A 27,212-nucleotide genomic window follows, 5' to 3' on the forward strand; every position below is an offset into this window, starting at 1 on the left:
AGCCATGCTGGGCTTTACCAGCTAAAAAGATGGAGGCACCCCAGAGAGTTCACATTCCTGATTTGAAGCATCTTAGGTAATTCTGAGGAGGGGTAGGTGACCTCTATCTTTAGGGACATTCCAGAACAATTGTTGGAGTGTGGGGAGCTGAGTACCTTACTGGTTTTTTGTTTGTTTGGTTGGTTGGTTTTTTCTTCTGGTTTTCAGTGACAGGGTTTCTCTGTGTAGCCCTGGCTGTCCTGGAACTCACTCTGTAGAGCAGGCTGGCCTCACACTGAGAAATCCACCTGCCTCTGCCTTCCAAGTGCTGGGATTAAAGGCGTGCACCACCACTGCTCAGCAAGTAGTACCTTACTTTTTAAAATCAGTGAAAAATTAGTGATAAGGATTTGTTCACTGTAACATATCACTTTGCCTAAGGCTGGAATTTTCTGAGTTTTTCTGAATTTAGTATCAATATTCTAAGACAACGTTTGGCTTGGAGTAAAGACTTTCTCTCCTTTTTTTTTTTAGTTCTTCAAAATGAGTTTCCAGGACACTTTTGGGTTTCCTAAACTGTACTTGAACATGTACCTCACCTATTTTCATAGGTTAGCTCTTTAAGGCTTCATAGTGTCATAGTATTTCTAGGAATGGACTCGCACCTGAAATTAAGAGGAAGATACTACCTGAATAATGCCAGTAATTGGGTTTTGTTTCAGAATGTTCTGGAATGTGTATGATATTAGCATTCTGGAAATTATTTAACAAAATAAACTCACATCTAATTCATTACTTGAGGCATATAGAACTGAGTGTTAAAGTACAATGGGACAGAAGGACTCGACAATGGTTTGTATTTGCCCATGGATACCTTTGTTCTAAGGGTTGAATTCAAGGAAGAGAGCAGCATTATTGCTCAGGCTCCTAAGGTGTCTACATTCTGTCTGTGTGGAGCCGTTATAACTGAACCTAATACTACAATGGCAGAAAGCCTGGAACATTGAACAAAATCTTCCCTATTTTAGTTAACACAAATGCATTCTCTTTAGAAAACTGGTTCCAACTTTCCTAATGCTACATCACTTTCATATAACTCAAAGCACTTATGTGTTGGGCGGTGGTGGCGCACACCTGTAATCCCAGCACTCTGGGAGGCAGAGGCAGGCGGATTTCTGAGTTCGAGGCCAGCCTGGTCTACAGAGTGAGTTCCAGGACAGCCAGGGCTGTACAGAGAAACCCTGTCTCGAAAAAACCAAAATCCAAAAAAACAAAAAAAACCCAAAAAAACAAAAAAACAAAAAACAAACCCCAAAACAAACAAACAAACAAAAGTACTCATGCAAGCAGACTCACATGGAGACAAAAGGATGATGTCTCAGTCTTTAGAACACTGAAAATATGTGTTTTGTTGTGGTTTTAAGCAACCCCTTTGAGATTTCTCAAAGGGGTTGCTACCCATGCATTGAAAAACATTACTTTAATATTCATTTTATGTTACAAGTTTGCAGAAAATATTAATGAGTGCAGCCAGAGACATTCTCTGGGGAGATGCAACACACACACACACACACACACACACACACCCCAAGTGGAAAATGGAAACAACCAAGTTCAACTTCTTGAACCAATGAGATTTATTGGAGCTACATACAGGACTTAGGAGAAGGGGTTGGTAAATGAGAGCCCAAGGGACTCAAAGACAATTTCTATCCTGAAACTTAAAACCGTCACATGATACAGATAATGAATACTGGACATTGGGAGCAAACCTCATATCTGTAGGCATATCTACAGGACAAAGAGCATCCTATCGTTGTGGCTCAGGTTGTCAATTCCTCTTAAGAAGTATAATTTGAGTATGTTCATTTGAGTTAAACATACAGAATGCTGTCTGTTTCATTAGCTATTTTGAGGCATGTAGTTCCCAGCTTCTCTTTGAAATAGATCATTTCAGTCTCCAGGAAACTTTATACAATTCCATATTCTTCTAGCTTCTCCATCATGTCTTCATTATGACATATTTGAAAGTGAACAAGTAAAACTTTTAAAGAAAAATTTTCTTCATTGTCATATTTTCAGTTTCAGCATAAATGCTGGGTAGTTTCTACGATTTGAGTATTATTTCTTTCACAACTTCATTCCATATATAATAATTCTCTAGTGTGGAGCCTAAAGTGTTGGAAACTATATCACCTGGATAAAGCACATGCCATATTTTTTTCCACTGAACACTTTTTTTTTCTCTGACTATAAATTTCCAGGTATTTTCTTAGACCTCAAGATTTGTGTAAAGACTTTTCCTCAACCATCACATTCATGGGTTTTTATCCTGTATGCATTCTTTGATGTATTCTAAGTGATGAACCAACAGTAAAAGATTTGTACATTTACTACATTTATAAGGTCCCTCTCCTATATGTAGTCTCTGATGAATTCTAAGATGATCTTCCATAGGAATGGATTTTTCTCATTCATTTGTGAAGTTTCTCTACCATATGCATTCTCTGATGAGTCCTAAGATTGTTTCTGGCTCAAGAATTTGTCACATTCACATTTGTAAGGTTCTTTCTCCTCTATGAAGTCTCTGATGTTTTCTAAGATCCCCTTTGTGGGAAAAGCATTTGTCACATTCACTACATTCGAAAGGTTTCTCTCCTGTATGAACTCTCTGGTGAACATTAAGACTGCTTCTACGGGTAAAGCATTTGTCACATTCAATACATTTGTAAGGTTTCTCTCCTGTATGAATTCTCTGATGAATAAAAAGACTTCCTTTTTGGGTAAAGTATTTGCCACATTTACTACATTTGTATGGTTTCTCTCCTGTATGAATTATCTGATGACACTTGAGCCTGGTTTTCAGGGCAAAAGATTTGTCACATTCACTACATTTGTAAGGTTTATTAACTGAATGTATTCTCTGATGAGTTCTAAGACAATATTTGTTGGTAAAGCATTTGTCACAGTCACTGCATTTGTAAGGTTTCTCTCCTATGTGAATGCGCTGATGAACACTAAGATGGCTTTTGCGAGTATAGTATTTGTCACATTCACTACATTTGTAGGGTTTTTCTCCTGCATGAATTCGCTGATGAACAATAAGACTGCATTTTTGAGTAAAGCATTTGTCACATTCACTACATTTGTAAGGCTTCTCTCCTGTATGAATTCGCTGATGAATTCTAAGATGGCCTTTTAGGGTAAAAGATTTGTCACATTCAGTACATTTGTAAGGCTTCTCTCCTGTATGAATTGTCTGATGACTTTTAAGACGATATTTCTTTGTAAAGCATTTGTAACATTCACTACATCTGTAAAGTTTTTCTCCAGTATGAATTCTCTGATGAATACTAAGATCACTTTTGAGGGTAAAGCATTTGTCACATTCACTACATTTGTAAGCTTTCTCTCCTGTATGAATTATCTGATGAATGAGAAGACTGCATTTTAGGGTAAAGCCTTTGTCACATTTATTACATTTGTAAGGTTTCTCCCCTGCATGAATTCTCTGATGAATACTAAGACTGCCTTTTTGGGTAAAGCATTTGTCACATTCACTACATTTGTAAGGTTTCTCTCCTGTATGAATTCTCTGATGAATATTGAGACTGCCTTTGTGGGAAAAACATTTGTCACATTCACTGCATTTGTAAGGCTTCTCTCCGGTATGAATTCTCTGATGACTTCTAAGGCTGCTTTTGTAGCTAAAGCATTTGGCACATTCATTACATTTGTAAGGTTTCTCACCTGTATGAATTCTCTGATGTCGTTTAAGATCGCCAACTTGAATGAAGCATTTCTCACATTCATTACATTTGTAAGGTTTCTTTCCTTCATGATACCTCTGATGAATTCTAAGACTGCCTTTTTGGGTAAAGGATTTGTCACATTCACTACATTTGTAAGATTTCTCTCCTGTATGCATTGTCTGATGTTTTCTAAACCAGCATTTCTTGGCAAAACATTTGGCACATTCACTACATTTATAAGGTTTCTTTCCATTTTTGGTCTGTTTCAACATGAGCGTTTCTTTAGAGTCACAAACCTTATCAAGCATTGTACTATTAGATTCTTTGTTTCCTATGTTGATTCCTTGATTTATACTAATGGTAGAGCACAAATTTAAATAGTTTACATGGTTTTTATATTTGCATGGTTCTCTATTGTTTCCAGTTGCATGTCCGCTTAGATTTGATGGATCAACACATATATCCCTGAGGTTAGTTTTATAAGGTGTACTTTGGGTGAATTCATGAATGATTTTGCCAAGTTCATGACATTTATAAGACTTCACTTGGATATTTACATGCTCGTGGACAATACGCTGTAGGTCTCGATCCAAGATGTTCTCATATTTATGGCACATGCAATTATTCTCTGAAAAAAGAAGTTCAATAAAGATGACAGGGATTTTTCGATGAGTAAGACAATACCCCACATTCCCTGAAATTTTCTAATGTAAATTAGTGATTCTCAAGGACGGAACTCTCAAAAGTGGCCTTTCTTATTTCACAATTGTTACATGGATGCTTAGAACAATATTGAAATGCATGCTTATCAAATGGCAGGAAACAATAGCTTTCTATTACTTATTTAACACTGTGCTTGGCAGGAAGTAAAAAAATAGGTTATGTAGAAGTAATGGACTGAGAAAGGGTCTCCTTTCTCATTTCACTTCATTTACATGAATGATCATGTAAAAAAAGTTTCTCTATTTTCTTGTTTATGTTTTGTGACAGAGTAACAAAGTGTAGCTTGGGTCAGCTAGGAATTCATTATGTAATCCACATTGACATGGAACCCATGTTGTACCAGGACTATACATAGAAACCACAGGTCAAAAACTAACTAAGTAACAACAAAATTCTACAAGCAACAGATCTTTCTCTCTTTAGAACCTTCTCAATTTTTAAAATTCATAAACAATTGAAGACTTTAATGCAAAAGTAAAATTAGAATATTACAATTATTACAGGTATAGCAATATATTTTCTTGCTCTGAATATTCAATTGTTTTTGAACTTTGAAGTTTTGATTTAAAAGTAGATACAATGTTTGAGAGATTACACAGAATACAATACTGGATCCTCTTCCAAAGAATGGAGAGAAATGTAAAGGAAACAAAATGAAGAACTTATATTGGTAACCAGAATTTCCCTTATTCTGGGAGTCTTTAGATATGTCAGAGAGTTTATATAAACACATAGTAGGTAAATTAAAAAATGACTCAGGAATTCTACATGAAGAGTATTCTTACCCACAAAATATAGATTCTTGTAATTCTCCAACATCACATCCATGTACAATGCCTTCTGAGCACAGTCAAGACATTCCCATTCCTGCTGTGAGAAGTCCACAGCCACATCCTTGAATGTTAACTGACCCTGCAATGGAAAATTACCTGTTATCATGTGCTGCTGGACAAAAGTGATTTCCTAGATAAAAAAGACCTAAAGCAGAAGAGGCACTTTGTAATGAATATGAGTCATGGCAAATATTCAAGGACAAACAACATCTTCTAGAAGTGCTATAGAACCTCGGCAGAAGTTAAGCATTGCTGCTCTTATTAAATAATGCATAGAATAACATACTATATTGAGTATATTCCTAAGGTCTCTCTACTTCATGAATTGTCTGGTGTTTTCTAAGACCTTAGCAACAGATGAAGATGCCTCCATCACTTCATTTGGAAATCTGTGTGCAGGTTTGAATCTATAATCCTAAATTGTTTCCCAGCACCCACATGGACTACATAGCAAATTATTATTTCTAATCCTTTAAAATCTAATGGTCTCTTCTGAACTCAACAGGCTGGAGGAATATACAGCACATATGCATACATTCAGGCAAATTAAACAACACAGATAAAAGAAAACTGAAATTTAATTTTATTAAAGGATATTACCTAAGATATTCATAGTCTTTATTGTACTTTCTTTTTCTCTGAAACAAGATTACATAATGGGATCATTAACAGCAAGCTTTTAGGGAGTATAACATATACATGTGAGGTCTACATGAAGCAATGTACCATTATGAAGTATGGGTTTTTCTCATCCCAGTGTCACCACACAGATGGTCAAGTTACAGTGAGTAAAATTGTGCTTCTAAATTCTACAGCTGTCACCCCTGCTCAACTATGGACACTGTATCATTCCTGTCTCTATTGTAAAATGCTTAGTTGACATCCTGAGGCCTAGGTACAATGCTGTACCCTTTCTAGAACAAAGACATAGAATATGAATGCAGAATTTTTAGATGAATTAAGAACCACACTTTTTTCTTTAAACAGAAGAAAAAGTGTAATATCAGTGAACACATTCAACATTCCAAAAGACACACAGAATCAAGTATTTTGTAAAGATATTTTATGAGACTATATTTACAACAGTAAATATATAAAAGAAAAACAGTATTAGACAGCATTAAAATTATTCAAAATTTTCTCAAAGTTGACATATGCAAAACAGATAATAATAATTTCATAAATTCCATATGGTCTTTTACTACAGAATATGTATGTATAAATAAATGGTATATATCACAATGCACTCAGATGAAATAGAATAACTTTCTTTTATCAAATTGTGTTTTGAAATTGAGAGAATTATACTAATTCTTTTACATTTATTATTGCTAGTGAGATTGACTTAAGTGGAAACTTGTATCATCTAATTTTAACTTTCTTTTCTTTTCTGTCTACACACATTGCTGCTAACTACAATGCCTATCTTCAGTCTCAAGAGACTGATGCTGAACTCAGGGATTCACAGGTATAATATGTCACCCACTACAATAAAAACATGCAGATGAACACTTACATACTTAAACACTTAAATAAAATATTATTGTAAAGAAACAGCCCCACAATTCCTCAGAGGTTTTCCCTATGTAATACATAGCTTGGAAGAGGGAAAACAAATCCATATGGTGGATGGACCATTCTTCCCATTAAAGAAAAAAAGAGAACAAATTAAGAGGAACATTCATTCATGAATGAAATTATGTGGCTTGTAGGAAGTAACAAGGCAATATTCCTGAGAAAAATCTTACTAATACATTCCTTGTGTTGCAATAAAAGGTACACACAGTAGTGTTTACACTACCTCTACAAAATGAAACAAAGGAGAAGAAGAAAATAATCATCTGTACACTGAGAACCACCATGCTGAGCACTGGGCAGCCTCTTAGATACAAACATATTTCATGTGTCAACACACCCATGATCACTGTGTGACACAAAATGCCAAAGAGAGAGGCCAGAATACTGCAATCTGCTTCTCCTCACAAACACATCAATGTTACGGTCAGAGAAAGCCACAGCTTCCTAACATCATCTGTGCCTCTGTGGAGCTGAAATATTTATTATTAGAATTCAAGACAGTAAGTGTATTCTAATTCTATTTTCTTATAAACTCTACTTTTACATATGTTACTTAGTGATGTCAGCGTCCATGTATTTGCAGATCCGCATTCACTAAGATGTTTTTGGAAACCTGACCATTCCTGAAATGCAACTTATGTAGCACCTGAGACCTTCCTTCCCCACTAATATAAAAGGGCATGAGTTCATCCAATGTAGAAATTAGCCATTAAATTATTATTTGAGCACCATCTTTTGTAGGATATTTCTTATCCAATCACACTGAGGTAGTGAGAGGCCTGTGATTAGAGAGGAAAGAGGAAGAGAGCGAGGTTGGAAGGTCAGAGAGCCGAAGCCTGAGCACAGGAGGGGAGAGAGTCTCGTATCAAGATGGGATCAGATGTTAGATTATCTAAAGGTTAGAAATCGGGATAAGACTTTTATCATTGTAAACTGGCATCTTGTAATTGTGGGGTTTTTTGTTTTGTTTTGGTTTTTTTTGTTTTTTTCGAGTCAGGGTTTCTCTGTGTAGCCCTGGCTGTCCTGGAACTCACTCTGTAGACCAGGCTGGCCTCGAACTCAGAAATCCGCCTGCCTCTGCCTCCCAAGTGCTGGGATTACAGGCGTGCGCCACCACTGCCCGGCAATTGTGTTTTTAATATTGATAAATCTATTGGCAAACTATCTAAAATTAAGAGTCATGCTTTACCAGGTAATTAGAATGAATGGGTGCTAGGTAGGCAGGAGAGTCAACAGAGCCACTGCCAAGTGAAATGGCCCAGCGGAGGCCAGCAGATCAAAGGAGGTCGCAGCCTTGGTAGACGCTTGAGAGCTGTGGCTTGAGCCATTGAGGTCTTGGTGCACAGCTGGTGGGCAATCATTTTTAAAAATTACCACTATAACCATCTACACAATACATTCTCTATCAGAAATGCAGGTCTTCAGTCCTTGGAAGTTTACGTCCTCACAGTATAAAATCCAGTGACAATGCAATAGCACAAGGCTGTGCTTATCCCATTTGAAGTGAAAGATCTAAAGGCTTACTTTTGATCATTGGAGAAGAACAAAGATAAATGACAGAAACCAAACACTTCTGATAACATTACCAGAGGTAGAGACTCAAATGGTTTAAATAATAAGAGGAATTTCTAAGAAATATAGACAGGATACTGACCTGAGGAGCACTTAGAAGAGGAGCATTCATTCTCCTTGTTACTCTTCTCTGAAAAATTAAAAGATAACATAAATACAACTCTGTTATGAACAGCTAACCATATAAAAAAACTCAAAAGTGAAAATGATACTAGAAAACTTGTCAACATTTCTACAGAAAGATGAATATAGAATGATATATTTCATATGGCAAGGAAAATGACTACAATCTGAGGCCTTTTTCTAACCTCACAGGCACTAGGCACAAACAGAGCACATACACACCTGCTGTAAACACTACTACTCAGAGTTATTACTGGAAACTTTTCAAGGACTAGAGTCAGAGGTAAAAGACTAGGATGCTGAGTATAAAATGGAAGTTCTTTAGTTGTTACACTAGAATACAGTAGCTGACCCTTTGAATGACATTTCACTTCATTCTACCTTGCAGATACATTACATCTATTTTCCATGTGTGTCATGTTGTCTTGATGTATAGACACAGATTCAATCTGCCAAATATCATGTTTTTTTTCCAACTGATAAATTATCATCAGGTAGAGTTACAGACACTTCCATCATCATCTAAGAAGGTTTTACATTGTTCCTGAGGTAAAATGTATCTTTCCAATTACTCTTCCTTTCAGTGTGGAATTCTTTTCTAAATTGTATGCATACCTTTCTGTGGGAATATTGACCACTGAAATCCATGTGAGTGCATTTATAAGGAGAATATTACAATTCAGGACATACTTGTCTTTAAATGGAAAGTCCATGTGCTAAATGCTCTAAACCAGTAGTTCTAGGCCTTTCTAATGCTGAAACATTTTAATACAGTACAAGGAACTCAGAAATTAATGTATGTACATATGAGCCCCTCCAGGGCTCACAACCCAAGGTTGAGAACTGTTCTAGGCAATGCCAAGGCAGAATCACAGAGAAGCAGGTATGGCAGAAATTCTCTGATGGCTGCTACTCATAAGAGGATATGCATAGAGATACAGTAAATCATTTTAGGGTACGCTCTTTGGATGATTCACTCTTGTCATATCCATCAAAATCCCACCACTGTTGAAAACATCTTCCTAAGCATGCCTATATCTGTTTTGGTATTGTTCCAGGCAGTTCTGAGGTTCCCAATTATTAAAAAAGAATACAAGTGACACCCCTCAGTTCCTGACTACTATGGATTTCCCCTATGATGATAACCCTTGCAATTTCACATGAAAGTAAAAGTGTATATTCAAACTCAGGCATACACACATATATGAAAACACACATACATATACACACATACATGTGTAAATATGTGTGTGTGTGTCTCAAAAATAAGAACTCACTCTGAATGTTGAAATAGTAATACACACAATGTTTTCATGATAGTAGCACATATATAAACCTTTTTACGTATTATATTGACCCTATGTTTCTCTCATATCAAATACTTCTTCAGACATTTAACAGCCACTTGGATGGTCTCTTTCTATGCCACTGCCCAGATAGTTTAGTCTGACAATGGGAAATAGCAGATGGATGGCATGCTGTGGAAAGTCATACAAAATTAATGAGAATTGAAAAGGAAAATGATTTTATTTTTCTTAATTTTTATTTTTAATTTTTTTTCTAGAAACAAGTGAATATCAAAACTAGGCCAGGCAATGTGCTAACACAGTATCTCCACTAACAATGTCTAAGGACTGGACAGCAATGAAATATCCAATTCTTTTAGAAAAACCTGTAATAATCTTAGAGGATATTGCAGAATACTGAAAAAAAGGAGATGTTAGACAGTCACCACACAAGCTGACTTTGCCTTGACTTAAAACAAAACAAAACAAACAAACAAACAAACAAACCCAACACTGATCTACTTGCTTGTCTTTGTAGCAATACCATGCTTTTTTTTTTTTAAATCACAATTGCTCTACAGTACAGCTTGAGGTCAGGGATGGTGATTCTGCCAGTTCATTTATTGCTGAGAATAGTTTTCCTGCTCCTGGGTTTTTTGTTATTCCAGATGAATTTGCAAATTGCTCTTTCTAGCTCTATGAAGAATTGAGTTGAAATTTTGCATTGAATCTGTAGATTACTTTTGGCAAGATGGCCATTTTTACTATATTAATCCTGCCAATTCATGAGCATGGGAGTTCTTTCCATCTTCTGACATCTTCTTTGATTTCTTTCTCCAGAGACTTGAAGTTCTTGTCATACAGATCTTTCACTTGCTTAGTTAGAGTCACGCCAAGGTATTTTGTATTATTTGTGACTACTGTGAAGGGAGTTGTTTTCTCAGCCTGTTTATCCTTTGAGTAGAGGCAGACCACTGATTTGTTTGAGTTGATTTTATATCCAGTCACTTTGCTGAAGTTGTTTATCAGGTTTAGGAGTTCTCTGGTGGAATTTTGGGGGTCACTTAAGTATGCTATCACATCATCTGCAAATAATGATATTTTGACTTCTTCCTTTCCAATTTGTATCCCTTACTCTGGCTAGGACTTCAAATATTATATTGAATAGTTATGGAGAGAGTAGACAGCCTTGTCTAGTCCCTGATTTCAGTGGGATTGCTTCGAGTTTCTCTTCAGGCAAGCAGATCAATGGAATAAAATTGAAGACCCAGAAATGAACCTACACACCTATGGTCATTTGATCTTTTATAACAGAGCTAAAACCATCCAGTGGAAAAAAGATAGCATTTTCAACAAATGATACTGATTCAACTATTGGTTAGCATGTAGAAGAATGTAAATAGATCCATTCTTATCCCCTTGTACAAAGCTCAAGTCCAAGTGGATCAAGGACCTCCACATAAAACCAGATACACTGAAACTAATAGAAAAGAAAGTGGGCAAGACCCTGGAACACATGGACAGCATAGGTGAAAAGTTCCTGAACAGAACACGTATAGCTTATGCTCTAAGATTAAGAATTGATACATGGGACCTCATAAAATTGCAAAGCTTCTGTAAGGCAAGGAACACTGTCAATAGGACAAAATAGCAACCAACAGACTTGGAAAAGATCTTTACCACTCCTACATCCAATAGAGGACTAAGATCCAATATATATATATAAATAACTCAAGATGTTAGACTCCAGAGAACCAAAAAACCCCATTAAAAATGGAGTACAGAGCTAAACAAAGAATTCTCAACCCAGAAATACCAAATGGCTGAGTAGCACCTAAACATCCTTAGTCATCAGGGAAATGTAAATCAATACGACCTCAAGATTGCACCTCATACAGTCAGAATGGCTAAGATTAAAAACTCAGGTGACAGCAGATGCTGGTGAGGTTGTGGAGCAAGAGGTACACTCCTCCATTGCTGGTGGGATTGCAAGCTGGTAAAACCACTCTGGAAATTCGTTTGGCAGTACATCAGAAAATTGGACATAGTAGTACCAGAGGACCCAGCTATACCACTCCTGAGCATATACCCAGAAGATGCTCCAACATGTAATAAGAACACATGCTCTACTATGCTCATAGCAGCCTATAATAGCCAGAAGCTGGAAAGAACCCAGATGTCCCTCAACAGAGGAATGGATACAGAAAATGTGGTACATTTACACAATAGAATACTACTCAGCTTTTAAAAACAATGTTTCATGAAATTCCTAGGCAAATGGATGGAACTAGAAAATATCCTAAGTGAGGTAACCCAATCACAAAAGAACACACATGGCATGCACTCACTGATAAGTGGAGATTAGCCCAGAAGCTCGGAATACCCAAGATACAATCCACAGACCAAATGAAGCTCAAGAAGGAAGACTAAAGTATGGATACTTTGGTCCTTCTTAGAAGGGGGAACAAAATACCCAGGGGAGGAGATACAGAGACAAAGTGTGCAGCAGAGACTGAAGGAAAGACCATCCAGAGACTGCCAAATCTGGGGTTCCATCCTATAAACAGTCACCAAACCCAGATACTATTGTGGGTGCCAACAAGCACTTGCTAACAGGAGCCTGATATAGCTGTCTCCTGAGAGGCTCTGCCAGTACCTGACAAATACAGAGGTAGACACTCTCAGGACACCCCTGGACTGAGCACAAGGTCCCCAATGGAGGAGTTAGAGAAAAGACCCAAGGGGCTGAAAGAGCATAGGAGGAACAACAATATGAACCAAACAGTACCTCCAGAGCTCCCAGGGACTAACTACCAACCAGAGTACACATGGAGGGACCCATGGCTCCAGCTGCATACGTAGCAGAGGATGGCCTTGTTGGACATCAAAGGGAGGAGAGGCCCTTGGTCCTGAGAAGGCTCAATGCCCCAGCATAGGGGAATACCAGGTCAGGGAAGTGGGAGTGGGTGGGTTGGTGAACAGGGGGAGGAGGGGATAGGATAGGGTGTTTTGGGAGGGGAAACCAGGAAAGGGGATAACAGCTGAAATGTAAATAAAGAAAATATCCAATAAAAAATGTAAAAAAAAAACAAACAGATGAACAAAAAAATTTACGAAGGAAAAAAAAATCAGAGCAGCTGCAAGGATTTACACTGACAAAGAGGTTATCTCTAATGGATATAGAATTCATACCACGATGTACAACTGTTTCAAGATCCACAAAACAAACAAGTCAAAACACAAAACACGTGAAACCAGTGAGGGAAGACACACAACCCTGTTGACATATCCATAAAAGGCCTGGGGGAAAATGTCACATCAGATCACTAGAAAAGCACTGAAGAATATGAGAACAGAAGGAACACACCTCAGCACAATAGAGATATAGCCAGCATTCTAACTTGTCATTACATAATTTGAACACAGTCTCTATCACTCAACTGTATTCAGAAGAAAGAAAAAAATGTGCACTGGCTTCACACTAACTCATAACAGTGTATCACTGCTTACAAAGAGCAAGTAAGACTTAGAACATTTTCTAAGAATCAAATAAGAAAATAAGGATGCGTATTTTCCAAAATTATATAATTTGTAAAACATGATTATTCAATTCAAAAACTATGAACATTCCAAAAGAAAGCTCCAATCTGATAATACTCTTAATATGCTATATAAAAATATAAGAAAATATCTCTTGGTTTTATACATTGCTGGAGAATATGCTGAGAAATCAGCAGACCATTCATTATCAAAAAAGCCATGCATATACTGGTGTAGAATTCAAACTGCTAAAGGGGCTCTATAAGTTACTGGGCAGAAAAGTATCAGTGGCTGTCCTCAGATGCTGAACCCTAGTGCAACATGTTCAGCAAGGTATGCCAATGATTTGCTTTTACTGTTAAGTACATGCGGATCAGTGAGTATTTATTTACCGATTCAGGAATGTATGGGAAGAAGTTATTTCATACAAAACCACCTGTGATAGTTGACACTTATGTGCATTCTTTGCTTGTATCATTGTTGCATGTTTGACTTGCACGGTGATTGCAGGAACTTAGATCCCTACTGAGTGTGTTCCTCAGATTTCTATGCTGCTTTTCCTGAAAGATAAATTACTAGAGAACCGTGAGTGTAGACACTATCAGAAATGAGATTCTTCATGCACATTAACTGAAAATGTTGGTTATTAGTAAAGATGTGTAACATGGAGATTCCAGACAGAAGATTGATTTCAGAATGAATCACACCATATGGGCCGACTATGATGAGTATTGTTCACATACCAGCTGAAACATGTGCTTGAATGTCAGATGTCGTACATCAGCATCTGTCATTTCATTATGTTTCTTGTAAAAGAAAAATTTATGTTGTTACTGAACAAATGTGGAGAAAAATACACTAAACAGGGGAAAGAATTTCCCATCTGTGATTGGAACAGTGAATGCTCAAGGTTTAACTCTAATATGTGTGTCAGAGGTGGGGTGTGGGGGTGTGGGGGTGTGGGGGTGGGGGGTGGGCAGCATCAGGGAGCCTGATATCAATAGGGAACCTATGAGACCCTATAACCCTGGACCCTCTCCTGTTTCAGTTAATAGTTTTTGTACAGATAATGCAAAAAGCAGTTGCAGAGACGAAGTCAATCCTACTACTTTCATATTTTTTTTAATTTAACTAAGTTTATATATTTAAATAAATATATATGTCTGAGCATGGTTTGACAGTTCCTTACTGGATCCTTTTAACTCATAAATGGTACCATATCTAAAAGATAAACTCCTTCACTGTTTGCTAAACAAACTCAAAGAAAAAAATTATCATTTCATTACATGCTGAAAAAGCATTTAACAAAATGCAACACTCCTTCATGTGAAAAGTCTTGGAATTCGCTCGTTCCAAGGAATGGGCTAACTCAAGGCCCATTCCTAAAAATAATAAAATCAATATACAGCAGACCAATAGCGAACATCAAACTAAATGAAGAGAAACTTGAAGCTGCCAAACTTTTTAATGTGTCTCTGCCACCACACTTGTGTGATTGTCTTTCCTGAACTGACACCTGACACTTTAAGAAAGTATCAGTGGTGCTCCATGAATTCTTTCTCACTGTTCTTTGATTTAAGTCTCTATAGTAGGTAACTAAGGAATAACTAAGAGCAGGTGATGTGGCTCAGCAGTTAAGAGTGCTTGTTCTCCAGTTTCCAGGTTCTGTTCCCTGTGTTTGCCTGGAAACTTCATATCTATCCAGAATTCAGACTACAGCCCCCTTCTGACTGTTGGTGTGTGCATAAAGTACACAGACCAACAAGGAGGCAAGAATACTCCTCCCAATCAAAATAATTTCTTCTTGCAAATTATGTTTGTCTGTTTTATTAGGCTTTACAGAGCCTAAGAGGCTTTACAAATTACAGAGATGACATGACACAAGGGTAGCATGTTCTCTTTCAAACATAGGAACACTTGACAAGAAGGTTTCTGATTTATAAAGATTCAAAGAAATTTGTTTATGAACAAGGTAAACCTGACTACAAGTGGAATTTTGAGAAAGCACAGAGCATTCAAGACCTTCAAAATACTAAACCGAGATTTCAAAATCAAAATTATTTCAGTTGGAACCATTAAGAAACAACAGGAGAAATCAATGGTAAGATAAGACAGATTCATATTCTGTAGAGATACTAAACAATCCTTACCAAGGTCCTGCTGTCTTTATATCAGGAAATGGGGCAACTGGCCACAGAAGGAAAAGAATATAAAGGAACTACTGAAGCCTTCAAAGTCAAAAGACCAAAAAATAAACGTTGAGGCAATAATGCTTAAATGAAGGGAATAAAGTTTAGATATTATTGATCTGTATGCCAAAAAAATGATACTAATGGGATAAGCACATCATCATACACATGCAGTCAAATAAATCGTATTTTCTGTTAGTATTATTACACAGAAAGTCAGTAATGTGTGTAATAGGCTAATCATGAGATGATTCACAGTAGAATATTCCAGAACTATTTCTATATAAACAGAATAGGCAAACCCAATTTCACGTCCCATTTGCTTATAAATTATTTTAAAAGTTTATAATGGATACACCCAGCAGCCAGCTAGGAAGAGGCAGCCTGCACTGGTTGAGTCCAGCCCTGCAGAGCAGAGGATCCAGTCCAGAGGCCTCTGGCAAGAACCTTCCAATCTCTGCCTCTGGATCAGGAACAGCCTTGGCCACAGCGCACCATCTCCAAGCAGTGCAGGAAGCCAGCAATACACCCAGCAGCCAGTGAGGAGGAGACAGCGAGCACAGCCTGCATCCAGAGCTGATCGGGGCCACAGAGGTACATACCCAAATACAAGAGAGTGGGTCTCGGCTGTCATCGTTGCTTCTGTGACTGTGCAACAGATTGGTAGGCAGGTTTCACCAGAGTAGAGGATCACTTGGAACACACTGCACCAGGACTCCACCTGCACCCAAGAACTCTGCAGCAACACAGCAATTTGTGCCAGGAGAAAGCAGCTCACCCAAGGTTGCGGAGATAAACCTACAGGCACACACACAGGAGGGGCAAGCTCCAGCGAGTGACAGTAGGCCCAACTAACACCAGAGACAAGCAGATGGCAAAAGGCAAATGTGGGAGTGTTGCTAACAGAAATCAAGGCAATATGGCACCATCCAAACCTAATTCTACCACAACAGCAAGTCCTGGATACCCCAACACACCAGAAAAGCAAGATTTGGATTTAAAATCACAGGTCATGATGCTGATGGAGGGCATCATGGAGGGCTTCAAGAAGGACATAAATAACTCCCTTAAAGAAATATAAGAGAACACAAGTAAACAGCGAGAAGCTCTTGAAGAACTAAGGGAAAACACAACAAAACAGGTGAAGGAATTAAACAAAGCCATCCAGGATCTAAAGAAGGAGGTAGAAACAGTAACGAAATCACAAAGGGAGACAACTTGGGACATAGAAAACTTAGGAAAGAAGTCAGGAGTCATGGATCCAAGCATCAACAACAGAATACAAAAAATGGAAGAGAGAATCTCAGATACAGAAGATACCATAGAAAGCATTGATACAATAGTCAAAGAAAATGAAAAATACAAAAAGCTCCTGACCCAAAATATTCAGGAAATCCAGGACAAAACGAGAAGACCAAACCTAAGGATTATAGGCATAGAAGAGAGTGAAGATCTCCAAATGAAAGGGCCAGTAAATGTCTTCAACAAAATTATAGAAGAGATCTTCCCTAACCTAAAGAGATACCCATGAACATACAAGAAGCCTACAGAACTCCAAATAGATTTGACCAGAAAAGAAATTCACCCCGTCATATAATAATTAAAACACCAAATTACTAAACAAAGAAAGAATATTAAAAGCAGAAAGGGAAAAAGGTCAAGTAACATATAAAGGTAGACCTATCAGAATTTCAGCGGATTTCTCACCAGAGACTATGAAATCCAGAAGAGCCTGGGCAGACGACATGCAGACCCTAAGGGAACACAAATGCTAACCCAGGCTGCTATATCCAGCAAATCTCTCAATTACCATAGATGGAGAAACCAAGGTTTTTCATGACAAAAACAAATTTACACAGGATCTTTCCACAAATCCAGCCCTTCAAAGGATAATGAATGGAAAACACCAACAAAGGGAGGAAAACTACACACAGGAAAAAGCAAGAAAGTAATCTTCTTTCAACAAACCCAAAAGAAGATAACCACACAAACATAAAAATTACATCAAAAACAGCAGGAAGCAACAATCACTATTCCTTAATATCTCTTAACATCAATGGATTCAATTCCCCAATAAAAAGACATAGACTAACAGACTGGATTCATAAACAAGACCCAACATTTTGCTGCATACAGGAAATACATCTCAGTGTCAAAGACAAACACTACCTAAGAGTAAAAAGCTGGAAAACAGTCCTCCAAGCAAATGGTCCCAGGAAAAAAGCCAGAGTAGCCATTCTAATATCAGATAAAATAGACTTTCAACCAAAAGTCATCAAAAAAGATACAGAAGGCCACTTTATACTCATCAAAGGAAAAATGTACCAGGAAGAACTCTTAATTTTGAACATCTATGCCCAAGTACAAGGGCACCTGCATTTGTAAAGGAAATCTTACTAAAGCTTAAAGCATACATCACACCCCACACAATAATTGTGGGGACTTAAACACCCCACTCTCTTCAATGGACAGATCTGGGAAACACAAACTAAATGGAGTCACAGTGAAACTATCAGAAGTTTTGGACCAAATGGACTTAATAGATATCTATAGAACATTTCATCCTAAATCAAAAGGATAGACCTTCTTCTCAGCACCTCATGGTACCTTCTCCAAAATTGACCATATAATTGGTCACAAACAGTCCTCAACAGAAATAAAAATCAAACTAATTCCATGCCTCCTATCAGATCACTATGGAATAAGGGTTGGTTTCAACAGCAACAAAAACAACAAAAAGCCCACATACATATGGAAGCTGAACAACTCTCTACTCAATGATACCTTGGTCAAGGAAGGAATAAGGAAAGAAATCAAAGACTTTTTAGAATTTAATAAAAATGAAAGTACAACATACCCAAATTTATGGGACACAATGGAAGCAGTGCTAAGAGGAAAACTCATAGCCCTGAGTGCCTCCAAAAAGCTGGAGAGAGCATACACTAGCAGTTTAACGGCACACCTGAAAGCCCTGGAACAAAAAGAAGCCAATTCACCCAAGAGGAGTAGAAGGCAGGAAATCATGAAACTCAGGGCTGAAATCAACCAAGTTGAAACAAAAAGAACTATACAAAGAATCAACAAAAGTAGGAGCTGGTTCTTTGAGAAAATCAACAAGATAGATAAACCTTTAGCCAGACTAACCAGAGGGCACAGAAACAGTACCCAAATTAACAAAATCAGAAATGAAAAGGGTGATATAAACAGGAACTGAGGAAATCCAAAAAATTATCATATCCTACTACAAAAGCCTGTACTCAACACAACTGGAGAATCTGGATGAAATGGACAATTTCCTAGACAGATACCAACTACCAAAATTTAATCAGGATCAGATAGACCTTCTAAATGAAACTATAACCCCTAAAGAAATAGAAGTGGTCATTGACAGTCTCCCAACCAAAAAAAGCACAGGACCAGATGGCTTTAGTGCAGAATTCTATCAGACCTTCAAAGGAGACCTAATGCCAATACTCTTCAAACTATTCCACAAAATAGAAACAGGAGGAACATTACCCAACTCGTTCTATGAAGCCACAATTTTGCTGATACCAAAACCACACAAAGATCCACCAAAAAGAGAACCTTAGACCAATTTCCCTTATGAATATCGATGCAAAATTACTCAATAAAATTCTTGCCAACCAAATCCAAGAACACATCAAAACAATCATTCACCACAATCAAATAAGCTCCATTCCAGGGATGCAGGGTTGGTTCAATATACAGAAATCCATCAATGTAATCCACAACATAAACAAACTCAAAGAAAAAAACCACATGGACATTTCATTAGATGCTGAAAAAGCATTTGACAAAATTCAGTGTCCTTTCATGTTAAAAGTCTTGGAAAGAACAGGAACTCAAGGCCCATACCTAAACATAGTAAAAGCAATATACAGCAAACTGGTAGCCAACATCAAACTAAATGGAGAGAAACTTGAAGCAATCCCACTAAAATCAGGGACTAGACAAGGCTTCCCTCTCCATATTTATTCAATATAGTACTTGAAGTTCTAGCTAGAGCAATTAGACAACACAAAGAGGTCAAAGGGATACAAATAGGAAAGGAAGAAGTCAAACTATCACTATTTGCAAATGATATGATAGTATACTTAAGTGACCCAAAAAACTCCACCAGAGAACTCCTACAACTGATAAACAACTTCAGCAAGGTGGCTGGTTATAAAATTAACTCAAGCAAAACAGTAGCTTTCCTATACTCAAAGGATAAACAGGCTGAGAAAGAAATTAGGGAAATGACACCCTTCACAATAGACACAAACAATATAAAGTATCTTGGTGTGACTCTAACCAAACAAGTGAAAGATCTGTATGACAGGAACTTCAAGTCTTTGAAGAAAGAAATCGAAGAAGACCTCAGAAGATGAAAAAATCTTCCTTGCTCTTGGATTGGCAGGATTAATATAGTAAAAATGGACATCATGCCAAAAAACAATCTACAGATTCAATGCAATCCCCATCAAAATACCAACTCAATTCTTCATAGACTTAGAAAGAGCAATTCTCAAATTCATCTGGAATAACAAAATACCCAGGATAGCTAAAACTATTCTCAACAATAAAAGAACTTCTGGGGGAATCAGTATCCCGACTTCAAGCAGTACTACAGAGCAATTGTGTTAAAAACTGCATGGTATTGGTACAGTGACAAGCAAGTAGATCAATGGAATAGAACTGAAGATCCAGAAATGGACCCACAGAATTATGGTCACTTGATCTTTGATAAAGGAGCTACAATCATCCAGTGGAAAAAAGATAGCCTCTTCAACAAATAGTGCTGGTTCAACTGAAGGTCAGCATGCAAAAGAATGCAAATTGATCCATTCTTATCTCCTTGTACTAAGCTCAAGTCCAAGTAGATCAAGAACCTCCACATAAAACCAGACACACTGAAACTAATAGAAAAGAAACTGGGAAAAACCCTTAAGGACATGGGCACTGGGGAAAATTTCCTCAACAGAACACCAATAGCTTATGCTGTAAGATCAAGAATTGACAAATGGGACCTCATAAAACTACAAAGTTTCTGTAAGGCAGAGGACTGTCAAAAAGACAAAACGGCAACCAACAAATTGGGAAAAGATCTTTACCAACACTACATCCGACAGAGGGCTTATATCGAAGGTATACAAAGAACTCAAGAGGTAGACTTCAGAGAGCCAAATATCCCCCTTAAAAATGGGTAGAGAGCTAAACTAAGAATTTTCACCTGAGGAATATCGAATTGCTGAGAAGCACCTAAAGAAATGTTCAACATTCTTTGTCATCAGGGAAATGCAAATCAAAACAATCCTGAGATTTCACCTCACACCAGTCAGAATGGCTAAGATCAAAAAGTCAGGGGACAGCAGACTCTGGTGAGGATGTGGAAAAAGAGAAACACTCCTCCACTGCTTGTGGGATTGCAAGCTGGTACAACGACTCTGGAAATCTGTCTGGTGCTTCCTCAGAAAACTGGATATAGTATTACCTGAGGACCAGCTATACCACTCCTGGGGAAATACCCAAAAGACTCTCCAACATATAACATTGACACATGCTCCACTACATTCATAGCAGCCTTATTTATAATAGCCAGAAGCTGGCCTTCAAAAGAGGAATGGATACAGAAAATGTGGTACATTTACACAATGGAATACTACTCAGCTATTAAAAACAACGAATTCATGAAATTCTTAGGCAAATGAATGGAACTAGAAAATATCATTCTGAGTGAGGTAACCCAATCACAAAAGAACACACATGGTATGCACTCACCGATAGGTGGATATTAGCCCAAAAGTTCTGAATACCCAAGATACAATTCACAGACCACATGAAACTCAAGAAGAAGGAAGACCAAAGTGTGGATACTCTGGTCCTTCTTTGAAAAGGAAACAAAATACTCATGGAAACAAATAAGGAGACAAAGTGTGGAGCAGAGACTGAAGGAGAGGCCATCCAGAGACTGCCCCACCTGGGGATCCATACCATATACAGTCACCAAACCCAGACACTATTGTGGATGCCAAGAAGTGCTTGCTGACAGGAGCCTAGTTTCCCCCAAATCCACCGTGTCCTCCGACCCCAGGTCCGCACCACGCGACTACCCACGGTGCGGCGCCCCCCCCCCCCCCCCCCCCCCCCCCCCGCGAGCTCAGGGAAACCTGTCGAAGCGACGTCTGGCTCTAGGTAAAACTTCTCTAACCTCAGTAATTTAGCGTCCCAGTTTCCACCCACGTCTTTCTTCTAATTCCTCACACACTACACAGTCCCGCTACACCTCCCCGGTAGTCGAGTATCCTCACGATGTGCTTCCGGATCTCCAAATCTGCTTCCGGGTGAGCATCTGCGCCCCAACAGAGACCGACCCCTCCCACTTTGTCTCAGGCAGCCTTCCACACCCTCCAGCTGTCAGGCTGCTCCCGGCTCTGCACAGCCTCCACACACTCTTGCTGTGAGCCCAGAGCACAACTGGTAGGACGCTGCACCCTGATATCCGAGCCCCACCCTGGGTTCTAAACTCTTTGGATAAACGACAGTCCTCCTCCCCCCAAAACAAACAAACAAACAACTGGAGCAGGACCTGTCCCTGAATTAATTGAATGCCTGTGGACTCCTTCCCCTAACACAGCCGCCTTGTCTGGTCTTACAGAGGTTGTGCTTAGTCCTGCAGAGACTTATGTGCTGGGAGTGGGAGGAGACCCTGTTATACCATTCCTGGGCATATATCCAGGGGATTCTTCAGCTTGCAATAAGGACACATGCTCCACTATGTTCATAGCAGCCCTATTTGTAGGAGCCAGAAGCTGGAAAGAACCTAGGTGTCCTTCAATGGAGGAATGGATACAGAAAATGTGGTATATATACACAATGGAGTACTATTCAGCCATTAGAAACAATGAATTCATGAAATTCTTAGACAAATGGATAGAACTGGAGAACATCATCCTAAGTGAGGTAACCCAGTCTCAAAAGAACACTCATGGTATATCACTGATAAATGGATATTAGCCTAGAAGCTTGGAATACCCAAGACACAATGCACATATCAAATGATGCCCAAGAAGAAGGAAGGAGTGGCCCCTGGTCCTGGAAAAGCTCAGTGCAGCAGTGTAGGGGATTACCAGGACAGGGAAGTGGGAAGGGGTGGATTGGGGAACAGGGGGAGGGAAGAGGGCTTATGGGACTTTCAGGGAGGGGGGACCCAGGAAAGGGAAACTCACTTGAAATGTAAATAAAGAATATATTGAATAAAAAAAAAAAGTTATGAACATAGTGGAGCATGTGTCCTTACTGCATGCCGGGGAATCTGCTGGGTATATGCCCAGGAGAGGTATAGCAAGGTCCTCCAGTAGTGTCATGCCCAGATTTCTGAGCAATCGCCAGACTGATTTCCAAAGTGGTTGCACCATCTTGCAATCCCACCAGCAGTGGAGGAGTGTTCCTCTTCCTCCACATCCTCGCTACCACCTGCTGTCTCCTGAGTTTTTAACCTTAGCCATTCTGACTGGTGTGAGGTAAAATCTCAGGGTTGTTTTGATTTGCATTTCCCTAATGACTAATAATATTGAGCATTTCTTAAGGTGCTTCTCAGCCATCCGAAGTTCTTCATGTGAAAATTCTTTGTTTAGCTCTGTACCCCACTCTTTAATAGGGTTATTTGGTTCTCTGGGGTCTACCTTCTTGAGTTCTTTGTATACATTAGATATTAGCCTTTTGTCGGATTTAGGATTGGTGAAGATCCTTTCCCACTCTGTTGGTTGACGTTTTGTCCTTTTGACAGTGTCCTTTGCCTTACAGAAACTTTGTAATTTTATGAGGTCCCATTTGTCAATGGATACAGAAAATGTGGTATATTTACACAATGGAATACTACTCAGCAATTAAAAACAATGAATTCATGAAATGCTTAGGCAAATGGTTGGAACTGGAAAATATCCTAAGTGAGGTAACCCAATCACAAAAGAATACACATGGAATGCAATCACTGATAAGTGGATATTAATTAGCCTAGAAGCTCTGAATTCTCAAGACACAGCATAACAAATGATACCCAAGAAGAGGGAAAGAGAGGGCCCTGGCTCTGAAAAGAGTTGATCCACCATTGTGGGGTAGTACCAGGACAGGGAAATGGGTGGGTGGGGGGTGATTAGGAAATAGGTGAAGGGAAGAGGGCCTATGAGACCGATGGGGGGGGGGGGACCCGGAAAGGGGAACGTATTCGGAATGTAAACAAAGAATATAGAAAAAAAGTTTATAACATTTTTATTTTAGTTTATGGATAATAGTGTTTTGCTCCATGTATGTATGGGTGTTTGTACATGGTGGCTGGTGAGGTCCAAAGAAGGCATCAGCTCTCTTGGAACGGAATGCATAAATTGTGTCTGGACATCATGGGGAGGCTGAGAACTATACCCATGGCTCTTTAAGATGAACAAGTGCTGTTCATTACTGTGACGTCTCTTCAGTGTTCCTCCCACCCCATTTCCACTATCCCTTGACCTCCTCACTGATCCTGCCCCAATTCCTCCAAAATATACATGATCCTTTGCTACAGTCTTTCTCTCTACCTTACAGGATTCTTTGTTCTGCTTCACAGACGAGCAGGTTTGGCTAATCAGAGCAACAGTCTTCAGAACTCATCTGGATTTCTAACACATTACAGTGCCAGTAGACAAATGATTCTCCAACTGTGATGTAGTATATGGATAATGGAAATGCTCTGCAAGGATCTTAAAGGCAGAAGATGACACATAGACCATGGAGGGGTGATACTGATCTGCTTGCTTCACATGGCTTGTATTACTACATCACCTGAGCTGTCCCCACTGCTCACACCACAGTTTCTAGTGTGCTCACATCACTGCTGCATCTAATGTAGTTACCCTTTCCTTAGGGAGAAAATAAGAGCTCTGCAGAGAACTTGCAGAATATAACACTGGTCCCACTTCCAGAGAACACCAAAACAATAGGAAGGAAGCATTGTGATAGGATTATACTGATAACCAGGATTTCCTTCATTTCTGGGAGTCTTAAAACAGTACAGAGAAAAAAAAATATATGTGTGTGTGTGTGTATGTATATACATACACACACACACACACACACACACACACACACACACAAAGCAGGTAAATACGAAGGATGTATCAGGCATTCTATAGGAAGAACAATCTTACCTACAAAAAATAGATTGCTATAATTCTCCAACATCACATCTATGTACAATGTCCTCTGAGCACAGTCTAAACATTCTGAGTCTCCCTGTGAGCATTCAACAACCTCATTCCTGAATATTAACAGAATCTACATTTGAAAATTACCCATTTACCATATGCTGCAGGACAAAATGCTTTCTGAGGTAAAAGAGATCTACGATATTAGAGATAGGTTTGTGATATAGGTGAGATAGGATACTATTTCAAAGACCAAAGTTTTCTAGAAATGCTACAAAGAATTCTCAGCAGTTAAGCACTGCTGTCCTTTAATAAACAATGTAGAGAATTACTAGACCATGTACATTCCAAAGGTCTTTCTTCACTGTGAATTTTCTAAGTAGCAGATAAAGGATTTGCCACAATCACTACAATTTTTGTTTTCTCTCCAGTTCAAATTCTGTAATGCCTTTTAAAGTGCAGTTGGGGCTGAAGAGAAGGTTCAGTTGTTCAAAGCACTGTTTACTCTTCAAGTGGTCCTTGAGTTCAATTCCCAGCAACTACATGGTGGATCATAACCATGCATAATGTGATCTGATGCCCTCTTCTGGCAGGTACATGTGCAGGTGTGCACACAGAGAGAATAATCATAAAGTAAATAAATATTTTTTAAAACATAAAAGTGCAAATATAACTTAAAGAGATATTTTGAACATTATATAGAAATTAATGAAAGTGATTCAAAGATACAATGGTTCAATATAACAGACATGTCTCTCTGCAGAGATTAAAGTACTGACAAAGCAATGTTCACCTGCTTGAAACTAAAAGAGTGACTCTCTGTATTAGAACTAGAGCTAAAAAGGGGACACTGCAATGTATGACAATGACATCAGTGTTACTATATGCAGAGCTGAGGAAGGTCATACACAAGCAAATCAGAATTGAAGAGTTCCTAGAAATTAAGTGAATAAATCAACCTCCTACGTTATAAAACTAGAACCCTCATCAAGCAAGTACACAGACTGAACCAGGAAGGGTTTCCTCTAATAGTGTCTAAGGACTTGACACATTAGCATGGGATTGTCCTTTCCTTAAACAAAGCTTATACTAAACACAAGAGTAGAATATTGCCATAAATACAAAGAAGAGGAACATTAGAAAGTCATTATACAAAGCCAGTGTTAACTGGACACACAAAACAGGTGAGCCCAGACAAACTTATAAAGAGAAAAATCACAAACCAACTGCCATGATGTACAGACACGGAGACTGCTCTAAATTACACTGAAATAGAAGGAAAGTTGAATTCACACCAAAAATGCAAGACTGTTTCAATACCTACAGACTAATCAATGTCAGGCACCAAATAGGCAGACGTAATGAGAGAAGAAAAGAGACTATTTCAATAGATATATGAAAGTCCTGTGCTAAACTATGGCATCTGCACAATAAAAAAGCTCTCAAGAATGTGAGGACAGAAGGAAGATACCTCAGAATAATAAAAACAAAAAGACACATAGCTAAAGCAAACATTACAAAGTAAGGAAACTGTAATTTAATCCACCCTAACCAGGACTAACTCAACACAGTGCATCAATTAGCACACAACTCAAGGACTGAAAAAACTATAAACCAGACAATATAGGATAGTCAAAAACGCAAGTGAAACTTCTTGGGGAAAAAATATATAACTCAGATCACACAATTCACACTTTCCACAAATACCCAGTATACCCTGTTCGTTGCATTCACAGTCTCAAAAAACTACTATGTAGACCTGGGCAGGGGGCAGAGATATCAAGGACCATATCCAGATTTGGATCCTGAGTGGTACGATACCAATGTGCCTGGGAAAGACTACCGGATGATGTAATAGTGGTATCACAGATTATTCTGTGGGTAGCACAAGGTTTTCTGGTGTAATCTGAGGCCAACTGCACAGAACAAAAAAGTGTAGCCTATACTGGAAACCAGTCAACAATATCATAGGCCTTAAAATGCAATCTACTCTTGACCTTTGGAAGATGTTCAAATGTTTCCATTCACAACCATAGCATGTTCCTGCTTTCAGTCTGGGTCAAAGACACTTTATTTAATGAGGTCAGAGCCTAAAAACTAACCAGCTGTTCAGCCTATAACCAGAAAATCTATATTACCACACATAATATTATTCTCAGTGAAATTTTCTAGAATCATTAATTAAAGAGAAACTGGAAAATCGAATTTCATATCCACTTTCTACTGTCACTTTAACCCCACCCCTAGCTGAATTCTAACATACCTGGCTCCTTGGCTACAGTCTCCTGTCTTCACTATTCAGGGCTCCTAGTTCTGATTCGCGGGTGAGCAGATCTGCTGAGCAGTGGGAGACCTGCATATGGGAAGGAGATACTTCTGAAAGTACCTGAAATTTTTCATGAAACAAAAATGAAAGAAGCTCACATCTGCCAAAACTATAAACACAAAGGAACGA

General features: G+C 38.5%; 3 protein-coding genes across 8 annotated transcripts in view; 2 read left to right on the plus strand and 1 right to left on the minus strand.

Moving 5' to 3' along the window:
- Positions 1–27,212, plus strand: part of LOC127673904 (zinc finger protein 501-like) — a 210,918-nt gene that overhangs the window by 121,361 nt on the left and 62,345 nt on the right. The gene's annotated exons all lie outside the window — the stretch shown is intronic.
- Positions 1–27,212, plus strand: part of LOC127673894 (zinc finger protein 420-like) — a 261,819-nt gene that overhangs the window by 121,160 nt on the left and 113,447 nt on the right. The window lies entirely within an intron of this gene.
- Positions 1,593–27,212, minus strand: part of LOC127673901 (zinc finger protein 616-like) — a 29,195-nt gene continuing 3,575 nt past the window's right edge. The window contains 4 exon segments of the mRNA XM_052169668.1: positions 1,593–2,550; positions 2,552–4,359; positions 5,240–5,366; positions 8,520–8,567. Coding sequence (XP_052025628.1) covers positions 2,497–2,550; positions 2,552–4,359; positions 5,240–5,366; positions 8,520–8,549 — 2,019 coding nt within the window. The 5' untranslated portion in view covers positions 8,550–8,567 and the 3' untranslated portion in view covers positions 1,593–2,496.

Source organism: Apodemus sylvaticus, chromosome 23, assembly GCF_947179515.1.
Source record: "Apodemus sylvaticus chromosome 23, mApoSyl1.1, whole genome shotgun sequence".
NCBI classification, from domain to species: Eukaryota; Metazoa; Chordata; class Mammalia; order Rodentia; family Muridae; genus Apodemus; species Apodemus sylvaticus.